We start from the raw sequence: 24,275 nt of genomic DNA on the forward strand, positions 1-24,275 counted from the left end.
AAATCTGGCTGATTGATGGGTGCTTCAGCTGTCGGACTATTACAGTCTATTGTAACCAGAATACCTTATCCTAATAGAAGTGTTAGGCACAACATAATGCACAGCGTTATATTAACTTACAGAAGAGTTATAATGTGGCCTACTCTGCCTAGACATTTGTATCAAGTTTGCACAGTCCAAGAATTTGCTATACATATTAAAGGTATATGTAGTCAGGATGTTGGATACCCACAGAGCGCCAGGGAAATAAAGATGAAACACTTCAAGGTCAGCATGGTGAATGTCACTATTACAGAATTTCTTTGGTGTTAACTGCGCACTGAGGCCCTCTAGTGTTCGGATGAGCTGCTGCACTTAAAAAGGTGACCAACCTAAATACCAGCAAACATAAAATTAATTCTATTAGTGCTGCGCTCAATCCTAGTGAATGTCACTATTACGTTTACACCCATATCATTAACCCTATAAAACTCTATCATATGAATCCTAGTCAGAATTCCACTAACAAAGCGCAGTATACAAGTTACACATAAGTGGATTATACACCACATTTTTACCCTCAGACAAATACTGACCGACAACTGAGCGATATATGCATAAATAAGATGGTCACAAAAAAGTGACTTTACACTACAGACTCATTTCACTTTTGGCGACCAAACATACTGGAAGGCGTGTGTAAAAATGTGGGATTTATATCCCTCAGGTAGCTCAGCAGTTAGTTTACCAGTTGTCGGGATCCAGACAGCCAAGGAAAACCCGGCGGTCGCAATCCCTACCACCCCCCGAGGGGGAATAAATGTGTGCAAGAGCGTAGCAAGCCCGCAAGAGGACAAGTTACAACTCACCGTCTGGATCCCACCTGTCAGTCTTTTGACCGCCGGGATCCCATACTGAAACCAGACATCAGAACTAGACATTTACATTAATTCTTTAAATTTACTAGATTTCTGTTTATTAAAACAGATACATACAGTACAGCTGTAAAACCATAGTTACAAGTGTGTGCTACCAAGCAAGAGTGAACATACAACCAATAATTACATCTGAGAAAAATGGTAAATCCTATATGGTTGAATTTATAAAACTTGTTAGCGTAAAGTGTCATTTAGGTTTTCAATATTCAAGTCCCATTGTTTACTGGGTCAGGCCAAGTTTCTTCTTCAAGGATTCTGGCATCTCTGGGGGAGGAGGACGAGGAAGTCTGAAGTAGACCTTCACAGAGTCATAGATGAACCACTGCAGAGCAGTTAAAGTACCAATCATGATAATACGAGCGGTTAGCCCCTTCCAGACTCCTGCAGATGAAACAAGTAGTGCAAGTGAGACTGCAAGAAATACAGATACAGGGGGGTTTATTAAAAACTAATCCAAGTGGTAAATACTCACCTTTTGGTCCAAGTCTCTTAAGAACTTCAAGGGCAGTGCTTCCCTTTTCCTTGTTCAACACAGAAACCACCGAATCAGCAGGATGGGAGACGATGGCACAGAACACACCAGCTAGAAAGAGGGGGTGGAAGAAAGAGCATTCATATATATGCTTTTTTTTTTTTTAAACACACATACTTTGTTAAAATACACAATAGTGATATAGGCCAAGCACTCAAATAGGAGTACTACTTTTGCAGTTTTAAACATTGCTATTGGAATTGTAAGTAAACTGTCATCTTACATTCTTTCACATACAACTTTGGAATAAATGTACAAATTTTACATAAATAAATTTCCATGTTAAATGTTGCCCAGCTAGTGACATGCATAAATGGCTTGTGCACATTTACATTAATTACTGCCCAACATTTGTCTATTCTAATGGAGAATTACCCAACCATGTGCACACTGCCTTGTAATTTGTCCGTTTCAAGAGTCCAGATTTGACCTCATGATGGAATATGAAGTGTTAAATTCATGCATGACAGAAGCACTAAAACTGTATGAGTAGAACAAAAAAAAAAAAAAAAAAAGTTTTGCTACCAGCTTTCTGCAAGTCTGCCATCTCCCTAATGCACGCAGATACTACTAAAGTACCACGCCCATTCACAAACCAACTTACCAATATAACCAGCAACAAAGGTCACTACCAATTGCTCAGATTTTGAACATTCGCTTCGTGGCTTAGGTACAACGTGCTTATAGAGGGCCTCAACTGTACGCTCAAAGCAAGCAAACTTCATCATTGTGTATGGAATCTGCCTCATCCAAAGAGGAGCAACGCCTTTGTAGAACCTGTGCAAAATATAATATAACATTTCACTATAGTTATTGATTACAGTACAGACATACAAATAGATGGCAGAATAGCCTTTGCGTTACAAATAGACCCTCTTGTTTCGGCTTAATGTTATATTAAAAGGAGGTATTTTAATTTGTCCACACATCAGCCAAGTCCTATTGGTGAGACACGACGCACAGTAAGACTGCAGCCGCTGCCATTAGAACATAGATAGCTAATGTGAAGGTATGTTATTCTCACATGCCAATGACTCAAGCACCTTTGACTGTACAACCAAAAAAGTTGCTGGATGCCACTGGACTGGAACTGCTGGAAGGACCCAGCAGAACTCAGAACGAGCTGAACATCCACAAAAGGTGGATCTAAGGGAGCATGTTTGAGAACAGTTTTATAATATTAGGTTTGAAAGAATAATATATTTTACACTTACGCCCAAATTCCTTCTTCAGCATACATCTTAGGGGCCGCTTCCCGCAGTGTGTTTGCATATCCTGGCTGTGTTTGGATGCGCACCTTAGCAGCTTCCATTGGACAAAGTGCAATATCAGCAAAGAACTCAGCACTGGCAGATGCAGCCAGGTACAGAGATGTGCGCCACAAGTAAGTATTTTCCTAAAATATTGAATAATATGTTACATTGGTCAGTGTTTGCATATGCAATACTGTCAGGTAGATGTATGCTGAAATGTGCAGAGAACAGTAAAAATAATTTTAATCTTCTAAAAATAGCAACACATGTAACCCTAAATTCACATTGCATTTTACATCAGACATGTTGCAGAAACACTTAGAATACAGACGTTTAACATGTCCATGTAGTAAAAGGCTTACCTCCCCTAACATATTAGCATACAAGACTTTGAAAACTTCATAGAATCCGAACTTGCATAATCCTTGCATGGAGTATCCTATAAAGGTTGGAGCCCAACCTTTAGCAAGGCCACGGACACCATCTTCCTTAAGTGTTACAGAAAAGCCATTGAATATGCTTTTATACTTTTTGGGATCCACCTAGAAGAGATAAATTAAAGTTAGTGGTTTATCTAGTGCTTTTGATGAAAAACTTACGAGAACGGACAAAGGAGTATAAAACACATTCAGTTAGGCAATACAAGTGTCTGCACTTGGTTAAACCCTGAAGGTGGGAAATGGGTTTGAGCCACTGCCATCAGGAAGAAAACCAACTAGCAGGTATATTAGTCTCACATGTCAATGACTCAAGCACCTTTGACTGTACAACAAAAAGTTGCTGGATGTCAGTTGACTGGAACTACTAAAGCAAAATGAATTGCTGTTAGCAGAACACAGCATAAACTTGACAACCACAAAAGGTGGATCTAAGGAAACATGTTCGTAGTCTGGTAAAGCGCAAGAGTACAGTATATTGTAATCTAGCAGGCTTCTGTACGCTAGCAATTCTCACTTCATTCAGTTATGTACATAACAGCATCTCACGGTCAAAAAACAAAAACGGTGGCATCCAATACTTTTGTTCACTCTAATGCACATCTGCCAAGCTTAGTTCCTGCGAGAATACAGAACAGTGCTTAAAAAGGGAAATCCATGTCATCACTAGAGATTAAAATGACCTTACATCTTCTGCAAGATCCATACTATAGACTTCCAAAGCATATCCAGAGTGGGCCATTTACATGACATAATATTCCCCCTTATTCTATTTTGTAACTAAATATGGAAGTATGTGTTAATCATGGATATCCCCTATACCCCATTAGCTTAGCTACCCCTTCTTTGCATGCTTTCTAGCTCCAGGACATCAAGTTAGGAATTTAAAGTAAAGGCAAAAATTGTGTGAGTCTCTGGCTCCTTAATTAAGGATACCTGCAGAGCTTGGATGCAGCAGCAGATTAACTAGCCTCTGAAGGTAACAGCTGCAATTATAGACAGGCATTCTGCCTGCATAAAACTCATAGGGATAAAGTACAAGTGTAACACCTATTACACGTCTTCTACACTCAGTGCATTAAGTTAATTAGTACAGAGAAAGCTACAGTACGCTGCAGGCAAGTCTTGTTTTGCATTGTCACTATCCTAGAATTGCTACATATAAGAGTACTTTATTAATGAGATACCAGGTGTAGCAAGACAATGCTGGGGGTGAGGGGTATATTTACTAAAAGTAGATTATGACCGACGTTTGTTCGATTTGATAGATTGTGTTTCCGGGTCTAACACATGATTTTTTACTTTAACGATATCAAAAATCATCTGTCTGTAAATGTGTGATTTAAGATCCTTATGCACAAAAGCGATCAAAAATTTACTTCATAAATATACCCCTAGAAAATTAGGCTCATCTCCTACTGACCAACTGTATAGTACAATATGGATGTTCTGTGTGCTGTCACGTTCATATGTAGTATGCAAAAGCTTTTATGTATTCTGCATATAATATATTTCTATCTAAACCTCAGTGAGCCATAGTGCGGAATTCAATTGTTATATTGTGCCCGATCAAACATATAATAGGAGAGCACGGGGCAATATTTAATTGATCGTTTTTAGTGCGGCTATCGTGTCCACAGAGGTCAGGTTTATCCACATAAAGCAACAAGACCCGACCAAAGTACTAGGCAAGATCACGATGTGTCATTTGGGCGCCCAAATGGGTCACTTTATGCGTATAAGCCAGCAGCCAATGTGACCAAACAGAGCTACAATTGAATAATTCCATTTGGGCGCAATCTATTGGCTGCTGACGGAAAAACAACTGAATTCCACACATAGGGGTAAAGTGTATGATCCTTCATTACGGGGTGGATGAGGAGGAGGAGAGGAGAGATGCGCCATCAGCGCATTATGTGCACCGATACTGCTTCGCCACCCATGTATAGCAGCAGTGTGGGCTTAGTGAAAGGGGTCCATATCAGCTGCCATCTAGAAGAAAAAAAAAAAAAAAAAAACCTGCCAATATGCGGGGACAATGTATGACCAATCAGCAGTGCTGACTATTTCAGACAGCTGCAGGTGGCGATGCCCTATTGCCACAACATGGACAAATGTGGCAGGTGCCAGCTCCAGGCTGCATGTGTGATCTCACGCCAGTAGCGAGATCCTGCACACATGCAGTGGAGCTGGCAGGGCAGGAAGACACAGCTCATCACCACTAGGCTGATGCACTGGTCTCAGATGGGCATTGTCGTAGCTGGGTGTTTTCACTCCTCCGCTTCAGTAGACAAGATTTTCACACATCTTGTCAATGTCCCTTCCTGCTTCATCTCATTATTGAGGCGAAGCAGGAAGTGCTATAGTGCAACTATAATACATTTACCCAATAATGTGAAAAATTACAAATAAGCCAAAAGTACAATAAGTAAAAATAAGATTTTACTTACCGGTAAATCTATTTCTCCTAGTCCGTAGTGGATGCTGGGGACTCCGTAAGGACCATGGGGAATAGACTGGCTACGCAGGAGACAGGGCACTTTAAGAATTAGGACTACTGGTGTGCACTGGCTCCTCCCTCTATGTCCCTCCTCCAGACCTCAGTTAAGGAAACTGTGCCCGGAAGAGCTGACAGTACAAGGAAAGGATTTTGGAATCCAGGGTAAGACTCATACCGGCCACACCAATCACACCGTATAACTCGTGATAAACTTACCCAGTTAACAGTATGAACAACAACAGAGCATCAGACAAACCTCATGCAACCATAACATAACCCTTATTTAAGCAATAACTATATACAAGTATTGCAGAAGAAGTCCGCACTTGGGACGGGCGCCCAGCATCCACTACGGACTACGAGAAATAGATTTATCGGTAAGTAAAATCTTATTTTCTCTAACGCCCTAGTGGATGCTGGGGACTCCGTAAGGACCATGGGGATTATACCAAAGCACCCAAACGGGCGGGAGAGTGCGGATGACTCTGCAGCACCGAATGAGCAAACTCAAGGTCCTCCTCAGCCAGGGTATCAAACTTGTAGAACTTTGCAAAGGTGTTTGAACCCGACCAAGTAGCTTCTCGGCAAAGCTGTAATGCCGAGACCCCTCGGGCAGCCGCCCAAGAAGAGCCCACCTTCCTTGTGGAATGGGCTTTTACTGATTTTGGATGCGGCAATCCAGCCGCAGAATGAGCCTGCTAAATCGTGTTACAGATCCAGCGAGCAATAGTTTGCTTTGAAGCAGGAGCACCCAGCTTGTTGGATGCATACAGGATAAACAGCGAGTCAGTTTTCCTGACTCCAGCCGTTCTGGCTACATAAATCTTCAAAGCCCTGACTACATCTAGTAACTTGGAATCCTCCAAGTCACGAGTAGCCGCAGGCACCACAATAGGTTGGTTCAAATGAAAGGATGACACCACCTTCGGCAGAAATTGCGGACGAGTCCGTAACTCTGCCCTGTCCATATGGAAAACCAGATAGGGGCTTTTACATGACAAAGCCGCCAATTCAGACACACGCCTAGCCGAAGCTAAGGCCAACAGCATGACCACTTTCCACGTGAGATATTTTAACTCCACGGTCTTAAGTGGCTCAAACCAGTGAGATTTCAGGAAACTCAACACCACGTTAAGATCCCAAGGTGCCACTGGTGGCACAAAAGGGGGCTGAATATGCAGCACTCCCTTTACAAACGTCTGAACTTCAGGAAGAGAAGCCAGTTCCTTTTGAAAGAAAATGGATAGGGCCGAAATCTGGACCTTAATGGACCCTAATTTTAAGCCCATAGTCACTCCCGCCTGTAGGAAGTGAAGGAAACGGCCCAGCTGGAATTCCTCTGTAGGGGCCTTCCTGGCCTCACACCAAGCAACATATTTTCGCCATATACGGTGATAATGTTTTGCCGTCACCTCCTTCCTAGCCTTTATCAGCGTAGGAATAACCTCATCCGGAATGCATTTCTCCGCTAGGATCCGGCGTTCAACCGCCATGCCGTCAAACGCAGCCGCAGTAAGTCTTGGAACAGACAGGGCCCCTGTTGCAACAGATCCTGTCTGAGAGGCAGAGGCCATGGGTCCTCTGAGCATTTCTAGCAGTTCCGGATACCAAGCCCTTCTTGGCCAATCCGGAACAATGAGTATTGTTCTCACTCCTCTTTTTCTTACGATTCTCAGCACCTTGTGTATGAGAGGAAGAGGAGGAAACACAAAAACCGACTGGAACACCCATGGTGTCACTAGTGCGTCCACAGCTATCGCATGAGGGTCTCTTGACCTGGCGCAATACCTTTGTAGCTTTTTGTTGAGGCGGGATGCCATCATATCCACCTGTGGCAGTTCCCATCGATTTGTAATCTGTGTGAAGACTTCTTGATGAAGTCCCCACTCTCCCGGGTGGAGGTCGTGCCTGCTGAGGAAGTCTGCTTCCCAGTTGTCCACTCCCGGAATGAACACTGCTGACAGTGCTTGCACGTGATTCTCTGCCCAGCGAAGAATTCTGGTGGCTTCCGCCATTGCCACCCTGCTTCTTGTGCCGCCCTGGCGGTTTACATGAGCCACTGCGGTGATGTTGTCTGACTGAATCAGCACCGGTTGGTTGCGAAGCAGAGGCTCCGCTTGACTCAGGGCGTTGTATATTGCCCTTAGTTCCAGGATATTGATGTGCAGACAAGTCTCCTGACTTTACCACAGCCCCTGGAAGTTTCTTCCCTGAGTGACTGCCCCCCACCCTCGGAGGCTTGCATCCGTGGTCACCAGGACCCAGTCCTGTATGCCGAACCTGCGGCCCTCGAGAAGGTGAGCACTCTGCAGCCACCACAGAAGAGACACCCTGGCCCTGGGGGATAGGGTGATCAGCCGATGCATCTGAAGATGCGATCCGGACCACTTGTCCAATAGATCCCACTGAAAGGTCCTCGCATGGAACCTGCCGAAGGGAATGGCTTCGTATGATGCCACCATCTTTCCCAGGACTCGCGTGCAGAGATGCACCGACACCTGTTTTGGTTTTAAGAGGTCTCTGACCAGAGTCACGAGCTCATGGGCCTTCTCCTCCGGGAGAAACACGTTCTACTGGTCTGTGTCCAGAATCATGCCCAGGAAGGGCAGACTCGTCGTAGGAATCAGCTGCGACTTTGGAATATTCAGAATCCAGCCGTGCTGTTGTAACACCTCCCGAGAGTGTGCTACGCTGATCAGCAACTGCTCTTTGGACCTCGCCTTTATGAGGAGATCGTCCAAGTATGGGATAATTGTAACTCCTTGCTTTCGCAGAAGCACCATCATTTCTGCCATTACCTTGGTAAATATTCTCGGTGCCGTGGACAGACCAAACGGCAACGTCTGGAATTGGTAATGACAGTCCTGTACCACAAATCCGAGGTACTCCTGATGAGGTGGATAAATGGGGATATGCAGGTAAGCATCCTTTATGTCCAGAGACACCATAAAATCCCCCTCTTCCAGGCTTGCAATGACCGCCCTGAGCGATTCCATCTTGAACTTGAACCTTTTCAGGTAAATGTTCAGGGATTTTAAATTCAATATGGGTCTGACCGAACCGTCCGGTTTCGGAACCACAAACATTGTGGAATAGTAACCCCTTCCCTGTTGAGGGAGGGGAACCTTTACCACCACCTGCTGGAGATATAATTTGTGAATTGCCGCTAACACCTTCCCTTTCTATGGGGGAAGCTGGCAGGGCCGATTTGAGGAAACGGTGAGGGGGCATCACTTCGAATTGCAGCTTGTATCCCTGAGACACAATCTGTATAGCCCAGGGATCCACCAGTGAGCGAACCCAGTGGTGGCTGAAATTTCGGAGACGCGCCCCCACCGCTCCTGGCTCCACCTGTGGAGCCCCAGCGTCATGCGGTGGATTTCGTGGAAGCCGGGGAGGACTTCTGTTCCTGGGAACTAGCTGTATTGTGCAGCTTCTTTCCTCTACCCCTGCCTCTGGCAAGAAAGGACGCACCTCTGACTTTCTTGCCTCTTTGTGATCGAAAGGACTGCATTTGGTAATACGGTGCTCTTAGGTTGTGAGGGAATATATGGCAAAAAATTTGACTTCCCAGCCGTAGCTGTGGAAACTAGGTCCGAGAGACCGTCCCCAAACAATTCCTCACCCTTATAAGGTAAAACCTCCATGTGCTTTTTTGAGTCGGCATCACCTGTCCATTGCCGAGTCCACAGGACCCTTCTGGCAGAAATTGACATTGCATTTATTCTAGAGCCCAGTAGGCAAAGGTCTCTCTGGGCATCCCTCACATATAGGACAGCGTCTTTTATATGCCCCAGGGTCAGCAATATAGTATCCTTGTCCAAGGTATCAAGCTCCTCAGACAGTATCTGTTCATGCTGCTACAGCACTACACATCCAGGCCGACGCAATTGCCGGCCTTAGTAGGGTACCTGAATGTGTATAAACAGACTTCAGGATACCTTCCTGCTTTCTATCCGCAGGATCTTTTAGGGCGGCCGTATCCTGTGACGGTAGGGCTACCTTCTTAGATAAGCGTGTCAAAGCTTTGTCTACCCTAGGGGAGGATTCCCAGCGTAACCTGTCCGTTGGCGGGAAAGGATACGCCATAAGTAACCGTTTGGAAATCTGCATTTTCCTATCAGGAGAATCCCAAGCTTTTTCACATAACTCATTTAACTCATGTGAAGGGGAAAAAGTCACTTCTTGCCTTTTCTCCCCAAACATATAAACCCTCTTGTCAGGGACAGGGATTTCCTCTGAGATGTGCAATACATCCTTCATTGCTATAATCATGTAGTGGATGGCTTTAGCCATTTTAGGCTGCAACTTTGCATCATCGCCATCGACACTGGAGTCAGAATCCGTGTCGATATCCGTGTCAACAATTTGGGATAGTGGGCGCTTCTGAGACCCTGACGGCCTCTGCGCTGTAGGATCAGGCATGGGTTGGGACCCTGACTGTCCCAAGGCTTCAGCTTTATCCAACCTTTTATGCAAGGAGTTTACAATATCATTTAACACCTTCCACATATCCATCCAATCAGGTGTCGGCGCCGTTGGCGGAGACACCACATTCATCTGTACCTGCTCTGCTTCCACATAGCCTTCCTCGTCAAACATGTCGACAAAAGCGTACCGACACCACACACACAGGGGATGCTCTATTTGAGGACAGAACCCCCACAAGGCCTTTTGGAGAGACAGAGAGAGTATGCCAGCACACACCCCAGCGCTATATGACCCAGGAATTACACAGTAACTTAGTGTTTACCCAGTAGCTGCTGTATATACTGATATTGCTCTAAATTTATGTGCCCCCCCCCCCCTCTCTTTTTACCCTCTTTCTACCGTGAATCTGCAGGGGAGAGCCTGGGGAGCTTCCTCTCAGCGGAGCGGTGGAGAGAAAATGGCGCTGGTGAGTGCTGAGGAAGAAGCCCCGCCCCCTCAGCGACGGGCTTCTGTCCCGCGATTGTGTGTAAAATAATGGCGGGGGCTCATGCATATATACAGTGCCCAACTGTATATATGCCCTTTTATGCCAAGAGGTACTTAATTGCTGCCAAGGGCGCCCCCCCCTGCGCCCCGCACCCTACAGTGACCGGAGTGTGTGGGTTTGATGTGGGAGCAATGGCGCACAGCTGCAGTGCTGTGCGCTACCTCATATGAAGACTGGAGTCTTCTGCCGCCGCTTTTGACGTCTTCTTGCTTCACACGCCGGCTTCTGGCTCTGCGAGGGGGACGGCGGCGCGGCTCCGGGATCGGATGACCAAGGGTCCGTTCCTGTGTTCGATCCCTCTGGAGCTAATTGTGTCCAGTAGCCTAAGAAGCATGACCTATCCGCAGTTAGTAGGTCTGCTTCTCTCCCCTCAGTCCCACGTAGCAGAGAGCCTGTTGCCAACAGATCTCTCTTAAAATAAAAAATCCTAACAAAATACTTTCTTATTAGCAAGCTCAGGAGAGCTCACTAAAGTGCACCCAGCTCGGCCGGGCACAGATTCTAACTGAGGTCTGGAGGAGGGACAGAGGGAGGAGCCAGTGCACACCAGTAGTCCTAATTCTTTCTTAAAGTGCCCTGTCTCCTGCGGAGCCCGTCTATTCCCCATGGTCCTTACGGAGTCCCCAGCATCCACTAGGACGTTAGAGAAATAGAAGTTTAAACTTTTTATAAAAATATAGTTTGAGACTTAACGGCGCATACACACTTAATGATATAGTGAACTATATCGCTAATTTTTACCCTCCTGAGCGATAGAGTTTCCTATATCACCCACTGTGTATGCAGCAGCAGACAAGCGATGTGCGGTACCGCGGGTCTTTAAAGACTCTCGATCTCGGCCATACATGCAGCTCAATTTGGACTCATCATCCAAAGATGCATGCTACGGCAAGCTGTGTCATGACATCACTGTGCAATATTATATGCCCATCAGGCAGCCCGGCCAGGGAAACACTAGGCGATGTTCCTCACCAAGCACATCGCCTAGTGTGTACCACCTTTACGGCTGTAAGTTGAAGGACTCCATGTAATAAATGGCACACAATGCGGAGTTCTGAATTACACAGCCATACTCCATGTATATGCAAATGCATGCAATACATTAATATATAAAGCACCATCCATTATAAGAACCGCACAAAGTGCATTTGGACACAAGTTAGAAAATTGTTATGGGATTATATCATACCCACCTGAATGCGGCATTTCACCAAATCCAGAGGTACAACTGCAGTATGGGTTAAACCACAACTGAGGATGCCACCAAAGCCACATACTGCATAGAACTGTGCTGAGCCATATTCACAACTGTTTTCACCTGGATGAACAAACCAAAACACACCATGCTTTTCACAAACATGCTTCGATTTCATAATAATATTTAGTAATAAAACAATTAGTCAACACTAGTTAGTTTACACAGCAACTACACTCTATGATACATGCATACACAAACCTGAATTCTGCATTTAACCAGATCTAGTGGGACCACTGCAGTATGGGTTGTACCACAGCTTATGATTCCACCAAAGCCACATAGAGCAAAGAATTTTCCAGATCCATAAGCACAGCTATATTCCTCTGTTTTAATTAAAATTAACACATTAGGTTTAAATATTAAACATTTGCTTGTGGTACTCAATGATTCTAACCATGTCAAGAAATAAGAATTTACTCAGCGGTAATTCTATTTCTCGTAGTCCGTAGTGGATGCTGGGAACTCCGTAAGGACCATGGGGAATAGACGGGCTCCGCAGGAGACTGGGCACTCTAAAGAAAAGATTAGGTACTATCTGGTGTGCACTGGCTCCTCCCTCTATGCCCCTCCTCCAGACCTCAGTTAGGGAAACTGTGCCCGGAAGAGCTGACATTACAAGGAAAGGAAATTTTGAATCCAGGGTAAGACTCATACCAGCCACACCAATCACACCGTACAACTTGTGATAACCTTACCCAGTTAACAGTATGAACAACAACTGAGCCTCACTCAACGGATGGCTCATAACAATAACCCTTAGTTAAGCAATAACTATATACACGTATTGCAGAAAGTCCGCACTTGGGACGGGCGCCCAGCATCCACTACGGACTACGAGAAATAGAATTACCGGTGAGTAAATTCTTATTTTCTCTGACGTCCTAGTGGATGCTGGGAACTCCGTAAGGACCATGGGGATTATACCAAAGCTCCCAAACGGGCGGGAGAGTGCGGATGACTCTGCAGCACCGAATGAGCAAACACAAGGTCCTCCTCAGCCAGGGTATCAAACTTGTAGAACTTTGCAAATGTGTTTGAACCCGACCAAGTAGCCGCTCGGCAAAGCTGTAATGCAGAGACCCCTCGGGCAGCCGCCCAAGAAGAGCCCACCTTCCTTGTGGAATGGGCTTTTACTGATTTTGGATGCGGCAATCCAGCCGCAGAATGAGCCTGCTGAATCGTGCTACAGATCCAGCGAGCAATAGTTTGCTTTGAAGCAGGAGCACCCAGCTTGTTGGGTGCATGCAAGATAAACAGCGAGTCAGTCTTCCCGACTCCAGCCGTTCTGGAAACATATTTTCAAAGCCCTGACTACGTCCAGCAACTTGGAGTCCTCCAAGTCCCGAGTAGCCGCAGGCACCACAATAGGTTGGTTCAAATGAAACGATGACACCACCTTTGGGAGAAATTGGGGACGAGTCCGCAATTCTGCCCTGTCCATATGGAAGATCAGATATGGGCTTTTACATGACAAAGCCGCCAATTCCGACACACGCCTAGCCGATGCTAAGGCCAACAGCATGACCACTTTCCACGTGAGATACTTTAGTTCCACAGTCTTAAGTGGCTCAAACCAGTGGGATTTCAGGAAATCCAACACAACGTTAAGATCCCAGGGTGCCACTGGTGGCACAAAAGGGGGCTGAATATGCAGCACTCCCTTAACAAATGTCTGAACCTCAGGCAGTGAAGCCAGTTCTTTTTGAAAGAAAATGGATAGGGCCGAAATCTGGACCTTTATGGACCCTAATTTTAGGCCCATAGTCACCCCTGACTGCAGGAAGTGCAGGAAACGACCCAGTTGGAATTCCTCTGTAAGGGGCCTTCCTGGCCTCACACCAAGCAACATATTTCCGCCATATACGGTGATATTGCTTTGCCGTCACGTCTTTCCTAGCCTTTATCAGCGTAGGAATAACTTCATCCGGAATGCCTTTTTCCGCTAGGATCCGGCGTTCAACCGCCATGCCGTCAAACGCAGCCGCGGTAAGTCTTTAAACAGACAGGGCCCTTGTTGCATCAGGTCCTGTCTGAGAGGCAGAGGCCATGGGTCCTCTGTGCGCATTTCTTGCAGTTCCGGGTACCAAGTCCTTCTTGGCCAGTCCGGAACAATGAGTATTGTTCTTATTACTCTCTTTCTTACTATTCTCAGTACCTTGGGTATGAGAGGAAGAGGAGGAAACACATATACCGACTGGAACACCCACGGTGTCACTAGGGCGTCCACAGCTATCGCCTGAGGGTCCCTTGACCTGGCGCAATATCTTTTTAGCTTTTTGTTGAGGCGGGACGCCATCATGTCCACCTGTGGCAGTTCCCATCGGTTTGCAATCAGTCGGAAGACTTCTTGACGAAGTCCCCACTCTCCCGGGTGGAGGTCGTGTCTGCCGAGGAAGTCTGCTTCCCAGTTGTCCACTCCCGGAATGAACACTGCTGACAGTGCTTGCACGTGATTCTCCGCCCATCGAAGAATCTTTGTGGCTTCCGCCATTGCCATCCTGCTTCTTGTGCCGCCCTGGCGGTTTACATGGGCGACCGCTGTGATGTTGTCTGACTGAATCAGCACTGGCCGGTTTTGAAGCAGGGGCTCTGCTTGACTCAGGGCGTTGTAAATAGCACTTAATTCTAGTATATTTATGTGTAGAGAAGTCTCCAGACTTGACCACAGCCCTTGGAAGTTTCTTCCCTGAGTGACTGCCCCCCATCCTCGGAGGCTTGCATCCGTGGTCACCAGGACCCAGTCCTGTATGCCGAACCTGCGGCCCTCGAGAAGGTGAGCACTCTGCAGCCACCACAGAAGACACCCCCTGGCCCTTGGGGGCAGGGTGATCAGCCGATGCATCTGAAGATGCGATCCGGACCACTTGTCCAACAGAACCCACTGAAAGATCCTCGCATGGAACCTGCCGAAGGGAATGGCTTCGTATGAAGCCACCATCTTTCCCAGGACTCGCGTGCAGTGATGCACAGATACCTGTTTTGGTTTCAGGAGGTCCCTGACCAGAGATGCTAATTCCTGGGCCTTCTCCACCGGGAGAAACACCACCTTCTGTTCTGTGTCCAGGAAAAGCAGACGCATCGTAGGAATCAGCTGCGACTTTGGAACATTCAGAATCCAGCCGTGCTGTTGCAACACTTCCTGAGAGAGTGCTACGCTGATCAACAACTGCTCCCTGGACCTCGCCTTTATGAGGAGATCGTCCAAGTACGGGATAATTATAACTCCCTTCTGCCGAAGGAGTATCATCATTTCGGCCATTACCTTGGTAAATATTCTCGGTGCCGTGGACAGGCCAAACGGCAACGTCTGGAATTGGTAATGACAGTCCTGTACCACAAATCTGAGGTACTCCTGGTGAGGTGGGTAAATGAGGACATGCAAGTAAGCATCTTTGATGTCCAGCGACACCATAAAATCCCCCTCTTCCAGGCTTGCAATAACCGCTCTGAGTGATTCCATTTTGAACTTGAATTTCTTTATAAAAGTGTTCAAGGATTTTAAATTCAGAATGGGTCTCACCGAACCGTCCGGTTTCGGTACCACAAACATTGTGGAATAGTAACCCCTTCCCTGTTGAAGGAGGGGGACCCTGACAATCACTTGCTGGAGGTACAGCTTGTGAATTGCCACCAGCACGACCTCCCTTTCCATGGGGGAAGCTGGCAAGGCTGATTTGAGGTAACGGCGGGGGTAGTCGCTTCGAATTCAAGCTTGTATCCCTGAGATACAATTTGTATAGCCCAGAGATCCACCTGTGAGCGAACCCACTGGCTGCTGAAGTTTCGGAGACGCGCCCCCACCGCACCTGGCTCCGCCTGTGGAGCCCCAACGTCATGCGGTGGACTTAGTGGAAGCAGGGGAGGACTTTTGTTCCTGGGAACTGGCTGCATGGTGCAGCTTCTTACCTCTACCCCTGCCAAGAAAGGATGCGCCCCTGACCATCTTGCCTTTTTGGGAACGAAAGGACTGCATTTGATAATACGGTGCTTTCTTAGGCTGTGAGGAAACCTGAGGCAAGAAAGTCGACTTTCCAGCTGTCGCTGTAGACACAAGGTCCGACAGACCGTCCCCAAACAATTCCTCACCCTTATAAGGCAAAACCTCCATGTGTTTTTTAGAATCAGCATCTACTGTCCATTGCCGAGTCCATAAGACCCTCCTGGCAGAAATGGACATAACATTAATTCTAGAGCCCAGCAGGAAAATGTCCCTCTGAGCATCCCGCATATATAAGACGACGTCTTTGATATGGCCCAGGGTTAGCAAAACAGTATCTCTGTCGAGGGAATCTATGTCGTCTAACAGAGTATCTGTCCACGCTGCTACAGCACTACACATCCAGGCTGAAGCAATAGCAGGTCTCAGTAGAGTACCAGAGTGTGTATACACTGACTTCAGGATAGCTTCCTGCTTTCTATCCGCAGGCTCCTTTAGGGCGGCCGTATCCTGAGACGGCAGGGCCACCTTTTTTGATTAGCGTGTCAGCGCCTTGTCCACCCTAGGGGATGTTTCCCAACGTAACCTGTCCGTTGGCGGGAAAGGGTACGCCATCAGTAATCTCTTAGAAATCACTAGTTTCTTATCAGGGGAACTCCACGCTTCTTCACACAATTCATTTAATTCATCAGATGGGGGAAAAGTCACTGGCTGCTTTTTCTCCCCAAACATATAAACCCTCTTGGTATTAACAGGGTTAATCTCAGAAATGTGTAATACATCTTTCATTGCAATAATCATGTATCGGATGGCCTTGGTCATTTTAGACTGTAAATGTGCCTCATCATCGTCGACACTGGAGTCGGACTCCGTGTCGACATCTGTGTCAACCATCTGAGATAGAGGGTGTTTATGAGCCCCTGACGGTTTCTGAGTCGCCTGGGCAGGCGCGGGCTGAGACCCCGGCTGTCCCAAGGCTGCAGCGTCATCAAACCTTTTATTTAAAGGAGTTTACATTGTCATTTAAGACCTTCCACATATCCATCCAATCAGGTGTCGGCCCCGACGGGGGCGACACCACATTTATCTGCCCTTGCTCCGCCTCCACGTAACCTTCCTCATCAAACATGTCGACACAGCCGTACCGACACACCGCACACACACAGGGAATGCTCAGACTGAGGACCGAACCCCACAAAGTCCTTTGGGGAGACAGAGAGAGAGAGTATGCCAGCACACACCACAGCGCTATATAACACAGGGATTTTCACTGATAAGCGATTTACCCAATAGCTGCTTTTTTTGTCTTATTTGCGCCTAAATTTATGTGCCCCCCGTCTCTTTTTAACCCATCTTGTACCTGGATACTGCAGGGGAGAGCCTGGGGAGCTGCTTCCAGCGGAGCTGTGAAGAGAAAATGGCGCTGGTGTGCTGAGGAAGAAGGCCCCGCCCCCTCAGTGACTGGCTTCTGTCCCGCTTTGTGTAAAAAAATGGCGGGGTTTTCTACATATATACAGTGCCAGAATGTATATATGTATTTTTATGCCAAATGTACTTCAATTGCAGCCCAGCGCCCTGCACCCTACAGTGACCGGAGTGTGTAAGTGTGCTGGGAGCAATGGCGCACAGCTGCGGTGCTGTGCGCTACCTTAATGAAGACAGGAGTCTTCAGCCGCCGATTTCGTCGTCTTCAAGCTTCTGTTCTTCTGGCTCTGCAAGGGGGGCGGCGGCGCGGCTCCGGGAACGGACGATCGAGAACAGGTGCCTGTGTTCGAACCCTCTGGAGCTAATGGTGTCCAGTAGCCTAAGAAGCACAAGCTAGCTGCAAGCAGGTAGGTTTGCTTCTCTCCCCTTAGTCCCATGTAGCAGTGAGTCTGTTGCCAGCAGAAGCTCACTGAAAATAAAAAACCTAATAAATACTTTCTTTACTAGTAAGCTCAGGAGAGCCCACTAGGAGCACCCAGCTCTGGCCGGGCACAGATTCTAACTGAGGTCTGGAGGAGGGGCATAGAGGGAGGAGCCAGTGCACACCAGATAGTACCTAATCTTTTCTTTAGAGTGCCCAGTCTCCTGCGGAGCCCGTCTATTCCCCATGGTCCTTACGGAGTTCCCAGCATGCACTAGGACGTCAGAAAAATAAAACTTAAAAAAAAAAAAAAAATCTTAAGTGCAAACTACCATGAAGTTATTTATCTGCAATACTATCTGAGCCAGTCTGCAAAAGCCAGCAGTAATTGTCTAAGACAGTTTCACAAATAGTCCTCAAGGAGCCCCAACAGTCCACGTACAACCATGGTTCAGCACAGATTGTTAAATCAAACTGATATAGGTGCTAACGGAGGGGCAGATTTATTAAACCTGGTGAAGTGATAAAGTGGAAGGTGATAAAGCACCAGCCAATCAGCTCCTGTTAAGTTACAGGATGGGTTTGAAAAATGACAGTTAGGAGCTGACTGGCTGGTACGTTATCACCTTTCACTTTATCGCTTCTCCAGGCTTAATAAATCTGCCCTTAAGTCACATGTGGCCAAGCATGGATCAACTTTAAACCTGGACTGCTGGGATGCTTTTAGAACCGTGTTTGAGAACAATCAGCTCTAAGATGTTGCGCAAGTTTAGAAAGTATCTCCTTCCTTAAGGACCACATACATTCTGCTTCAATAAAACTGGCACCAGGAGCACTTGTTATAAGCAACTGGTATATACGTTCTTACCATCTTATCTAGATAGCTTGAAAAGGGGTATGTCTGTGCCACAGAACAGAAGTGTGACATTCACCAATTTTGCAGGTGCTGCCATCTGTGTAATACCTAGGTGTAGCGTAAAGTTCATCTCACAGTGAGCAACTTTTTCAGGAAGCTGAGACTCATACAGGCGTCAAGGTTACTAGAAGAGTGGGGGAGAATTCAATTGCTTCAGGCACCCAACGGAGCTTCAATTGTTGCCCTAATCAAGTGCCAGTTATACCCCTTTTACACTGACAATTTTATCCTGGGATTTTGCACGTGAACGCGCATTATCCCGGGATTTTTGTGAGTGTAAAAGGGTACACTTTCAATTTCCTGGGACGAGCATCCCGGGATTTCAACCTGGGTTGAATCCGCAACCATCCCGGGAAGCTGTGCAGTGTAAACGGGTATACCGGGTCAAGGCGACCCGGCACCCGTTCTCTGGATAGGAGGAGGCGGTGCTTGGAGAAGATTGGCTCCAAGCACCGCCTCCGGCAGAGTCAGCGGTGACATCACCGACCCGGCAATATGCCGGGCCGCTACTGTAAAAGGGTCATTCCCGGGAATGTGTCCTGGGGAATGACCCAAGCCTGCGAGTGTAAAAGGGGTATTATTTATGTTTGCACCCTCCTGAGTTGGTCAGCAGAAATGTGTTAAAAGTGCAACTTTTGGGCACATTTCATCAGCGTGCATAATAGTTTAACCAGGTATGCCCACTTTACAGTCTATTTCGGCACAACATGCGCGATATGCAATGGGCGTCCAGTTACTTATGCCTTCCGGCACAATCAATTGAATATCTCCCCATCTAAATTGATGGTAGGTCAAGCGCAAAAAAAAATTAAAAAAAAATGATTTCGTCCTTTTGGTGACCAAGGTAAAAATAAGAAGCCTAAGTTTAGATGGCTTCAGGAAGCTACACAATGCTATAAATCTCCAAATCATTTTTGTTTTGCCTTTGACTGTCCATTATATAGTCTATAAATGTCAGCATCACTCCCCAAATACACCTCATAGTTTTAGGATTTGTCTCTATAAACATGTGGGATATTTACTGACCCAGCCAATTAGACCAAGTCACCTTTACATGATTAAAGAAATCCTGAGATCATGAACTGTTAATGGTGCTTCAGGATCAGATGTAGGAAACACTGATAATTAATAATAATAATAATAATAGTAAAGGAAACAGCAATACTACAGAGTTTTTAAAAACCTACAATAAATAAGTGTAAAACTGGCATTTTGTAACCCTGAATGATATTACCTTTATGTTAGGGGTAGGATTATATGCTAAAAGCAGTGTTGCCTTTTTTCAGGTAAATATTAATTCAGATTTAGAACGTAGTCACAAGTAATTTCTATTAAAAAATACTTTAGCAATTACAGAATGAACTTTGGTCAGTAAATATTTAATGGAGATACATAGGACAAAAACACCCAGAAATACACTAGATGCCAGGATTCAATAGGCTGTGCCAATTACCACAGGCTTGTAGCAGAGGCCAGGACTATGCAATTGCAGCCCACACTTAAAGCGGATCTTTGAGCCTCTAAAGGGGGGTACACATGGAGAGATCTGTGCTTAAATTCTAAGCAACCTGACTGGATTGCTTAGAACTTAAGCACGGATCCCTCCGTGTGTACCCCCACAGTGATAACATTGCACGGCTCCGTGCGTCGCCAACACCGGTGCTGGACTGGCCTGCATGCAGGCTCAATCTAGCACATCGCTCATTTTACCGCTGTGAAGTGAGAGCCACCCCCTCGCTCACCACACATCACTCTGTGCTGAGCAGGAGGAGAGATGTGTGCACGGCCCTTAACAGAAGTCTTCAATAAATAGGACTTTCTGCCCTTATCGTGAATACGTTAACCCATTGCTTCGGGAACTTATCCTGGAATCGGTATCTGGTCACTAGGTCGATATGAGTTTCACATTTTTAATTCTTTCAACTTTGATACTTTACAATCCATGTGGAATACGATTGGGAATAGTAACCTGTGCCGAGCGCAGCGGTAGCAGAGAGGCACCTTGCCTGAAGCATGGCGAGCCATGCGAGGGGACACGGTGCACTAACTGGGGTTCCCGGTCTCACATACATACAGACCCCATGATACACACCCCCTGGAATCTATGGGTTTCACACAATGGCCACAGATTTACAACACAGGTAAAAGCGGCTCGTCATTGAATAGCTCCAGGCATACAAGTCCAAGGCTATAAGTATTTTTCCTTGCATGGTAAGTATCAAGCCTAACTGAATCTGGCCTAAGATCTTCAGTCAGTCAATTAGCAAAATATTTGGGCATACAATTGCAGTACATTAATATATTTTATACAATTCTACATATAACTGGGTCTCTTGCAGATGTTATAACTGTGCGAGTTTACTATAGGCTTTTTCTCTAAAAGAAAAGAAAGTGTGAGGGGGAGGGACAAAAATATAGCCCATGGGGTGACAGACTAAATCAGCCCTCAAGGGATGAAACAGAAAAAACCTGCAGCAGCTAGATAGGCGTTTTTGCATGCTTTTACACCCTACATTAAGCTTCTCAATTTAACATGACATCAGTGTTTATAAAAGTCAGTATATACTGAAAACTCCTTCATGACCTTGCAGCAAGTGACCTGCTTAACATACTAGTAGTACACATGTATACACTGGTAACTCACGCAATGCTTGCTAAATGCTGATCCTGCCAATAATAGCAGATAACGGGATACAAGTGTCAAAGTAAAAGTTATGTAATTTGACCAGTCACATACCTTCAACAGTGGCAGCAGCAGCAAGGTGGCGGACAGGGGGGACCTGGGAAGTGTTACTCTTTCTAGAGGTCACACAATCCTGTCCCAACTGGAAGTGTGGTGCACTGAACGGGTTTACCCGGGCGAGCTGTGCAACGGAGGAGTACATTTCTGCAGCTGTAAGTTTAAGTAAAAGGTTATTATGACATTGACTTAAACATTTATCAGGTGTGCGTCTGAAAAACAGAAGATTTCCATAAAGATTTCAGCATAAAATCACTCAAGTGTATACCCTTTAGGACAGGGGTGGGGAACCTCAGGCCCGCGGGCCGTATAAGGCCCGCAGAGCCACTTAATCCGACCCAGCCAAGCTCACCTAACCGTGGAGATACCGGGCACCCGCTGAGATTGTTACTAGCAGGCGCCTGGCTTCTTCCCCTCAGCAGCAGCCGGAGGCAGGAGCTCACTCCTGAGCTCCGGCTTCAGGCTCTGGCAGTGTGCATGTACGGCTGTGCGGTGCTATGGGAGAGATGCATGACATCTCTCCCAAAGTTCTGAGGAGCGGACGGCCAAGCGGAGGGCAATGGTCTGGAAGCAGGAGCGGAGCTCGCAAGTAGTGTGTGTGGCGCTACTAGAAGGCATATCTGTTCGTGCATAACTGACTGGGGGTATATCTACTGGGGCATAACTACTGACTTGGGGAAGGCTAATTTTTAAGTTGATATTTTGTATGGCCCCCGAAGGATTTTATAAATATCCAAATGGCCCTTAGTAGAAAAAAAAAAAAAAAGGTTCCCCACTCCTGCTTTAGGATATAAAGCCTGACATAACAGAACCACATACTAACCATCAGCTATTGCGCCTGCATTTACACCTATTGTCAAAGGACAGATTTTCAAACTGCTGTTCTTGTTAGTTGGACAGACAGCACAACCATACAATTCACTCTAGCATTACTGCTCTCAATTCAAATGCCATAAAACTGAAGCCAGGTACACATCTGCAGAGTCAATATACATCCTGAACCAACAGAGCAATCGGGTCAGAAATTTGATTTTTTTTTTAAGGAGGCCATCACACCCTAACCTCCAGATCAAACCGTTGCAGGAACATTTGAAACTGTTTAGTGGCTAATGAACACAGGTACTGGGCTGACTGGCCCTGCATGTACTGACTTTGGACAGAAGGAATAAAAACCTCAGGTGGGGCAGGAAGTAAGTGTTATGGGAAACAAACTTTGGGCGTGATTCGACTCTTCACAAATTGAATAGCACCGGGAATTAGCTCCCGATGCTTTTCAATTCAGCGTGCTGTGACACCCGACAATTCGATTTCTGCCTTTAGCACTGCAGAAACAGTGCCAGGCACTGTAGATGGACAATGCTGGTTCTCGTGGTAAAACACTATATTTAGTCTACGAGAACCAGCCTTCCTCAACATGGCTGCGTGCTGAATTAAATGGCTCCGGGCGCTAATTCCGGTCGCTATTCAATCCATGCAAAATTGAATCAAGCCCTTTTACGGATACAAAAATGTACCTAATTTTTGTAATTGGAGCAAAATGACTAGGGGTTATCTTACTTACACTAGGTGCAAACTATTATTTTTGGTTGCCAGCAATCCCCAGCTTTCCATTACACGTGAAAGTCAAAGACTAAAGTCAAGAACACACTATAAGACTATCCCCAATGCAGATCAACCAAAAGGAATACCAAAATCAAACATACAGCATGCAGACTACTTACTTATAGTTTAGTTCTACACTTCAGTTCCAAGTAGTCTCCATACAGTATACCCTGATGCGGTGTGTACACACTGCATGTTCTGAATGATTACCAAAACATGAATATCGCATGTGCAGCAGCTCTTTAAGTTTAGGACCTATTGTCAGGCCCTGGTGCAGCACCACACACACTAAACCATTAGCAGGCCAACAGCAAAATGGGGTCTATTCATGAAGCAGTGATAAGTGTGGATGAGAAGTCTACCGATTTGTTGCAATGAGCAACTTCTCCAAAGGCTCACTACTCCACTCTTTCCACTGCTTCATGAACAGACCCCAATATCTATCAGGGCAGCCCAAAACTTGTATAGTGTGTAACTAGCATAAGGAAAATGATGGTAGTGTTATTATACTTACTATTCTATCCCTTTAAACCGTGACACTCCTTGATTATAAGGTTCTGTGGCTGGTTGACTTCAAGCCTGCTATTCACCTGGTTTTAACTAGTCACAGAACCTGTGTAATTCATGAGGGTCATAATAACAAAACACCCCATCATCTGCAACGTTTCCACTATGGGGCAAGTGGATTCAAAACGCAGCAAATTACAGACTTTACAAGTGAGTGGTCAAGATGAACGGTGCGGTCACACAGGTCGTGAGTTTCGGAATTACATTGTATAGAATACAGACGACAAGATTACAAGTAAAGGTCACAGTGCAGACTGCAGGCATATTCAGTCCATGCGGACAAGGCCCAGGACGTGCCTGCCGCACAGACCCTGCAGTACGGAGCACTGCAGTGCGCAGAGATCGTGTTCCCCTCGTGCCCGTTTTCAAGGACGCATGGCCTAGACGCAGCGAGCGGCACAGCTACTGAGGCGCCGGGTCTCTCTAGACGCAGCGAGCGGCACAGCTACTGAGGCGCCCGGTCTTTCTAGACGCAGCGAGCGGCACAGCCAGTGAGGCTTCAAGTTTCCGCACCAGTCTGGCAGCACCCTCCGCAGACACAGGCGCATGGCACCATGGAGGGGCTGGTCTCAAGATACATGCAGCTATGGATACACATTTAGAACGCGCATGTGTTCGGGGCACCTGCGGCCGTGTCCTCTGTCGTTACCCAGCAACATGCGGCCTGGTAACCACACTCACCTAGAAGATGGCGCTCACTCAGCCCTCACCGGCTCTTAGAGAACGAACGTCCTCCAGACCTAATGAATTTGTCCTTCCGTGACGTCACCAACCCGCCCCGCATCCATTGCG

General features: G+C 46.4%; 1 protein-coding gene and 2 non-coding genes across 5 annotated transcripts; all 3 read right to left on the minus strand.

Annotated features, from left to right (window-relative positions):
• Positions 1–925: 925 nt before the first annotated feature.
• Positions 926–24,275, minus strand: SLC25A3 (solute carrier family 25 member 3). Of its 3 annotated transcripts, none has more exons than XM_063927736.1 (8): positions 24,165–24,275; positions 21,312–21,467; positions 11,811–11,935; positions 3,065–3,244; positions 2,664–2,845; positions 2,054–2,226; positions 1,390–1,500; positions 926–1,298 (listed from the first exon to the last, which is right to left on the minus strand). In XM_063927736.1, the coding sequence occupies exons 2-8, from the start codon at positions 21,457–21,459 to the stop codon at positions 1,138–1,140; spliced, it is 1,080 nt and encodes a 359-aa protein (XP_063783806.1). In that variant the 5' UTR covers positions 21,460–21,467; positions 24,165–24,275; the 3' UTR covers positions 926–1,137. The 3 variants fall into 3 exon arrangements, with proteins under 3 accessions (XP_063783806.1, XP_063783805.1, XP_063783807.1); XM_063927735.1 differs by lacking the exon at positions 11,811–11,935 and adding an exon at positions 12,074–12,198 and having other exon boundaries at positions 24,165–24,273; XM_063927737.1 differs by lacking the exons at positions 11,811–11,935; positions 24,165–24,275 and adding exons at positions 12,074–12,198; positions 23,431–23,518.
• LOC134938894 (small nucleolar RNA SNORA53) lies at positions 2,366–2,610 on the minus strand. The gene has a single exon (XR_010181335.1). It is a non-coding gene; the product is annotated as a small nucleolar RNA SNORA53 (small nucleolar RNA).
• On the minus strand, positions 3,347–3,585 carry LOC134938895 (small nucleolar RNA SNORA53). Its single transcript, XR_010181336.1, has one exon. It is a non-coding gene; the product is annotated as a small nucleolar RNA SNORA53 (small nucleolar RNA).

The sequence above is a fragment of the Pseudophryne corroboree genome, chromosome 6 (genome assembly GCF_028390025.1).
Source record: "Pseudophryne corroboree isolate aPseCor3 chromosome 6, aPseCor3.hap2, whole genome shotgun sequence".
Lineage (NCBI taxonomy): Eukaryota > Metazoa > Chordata > Amphibia > Anura > Myobatrachidae > Pseudophryne > Pseudophryne corroboree.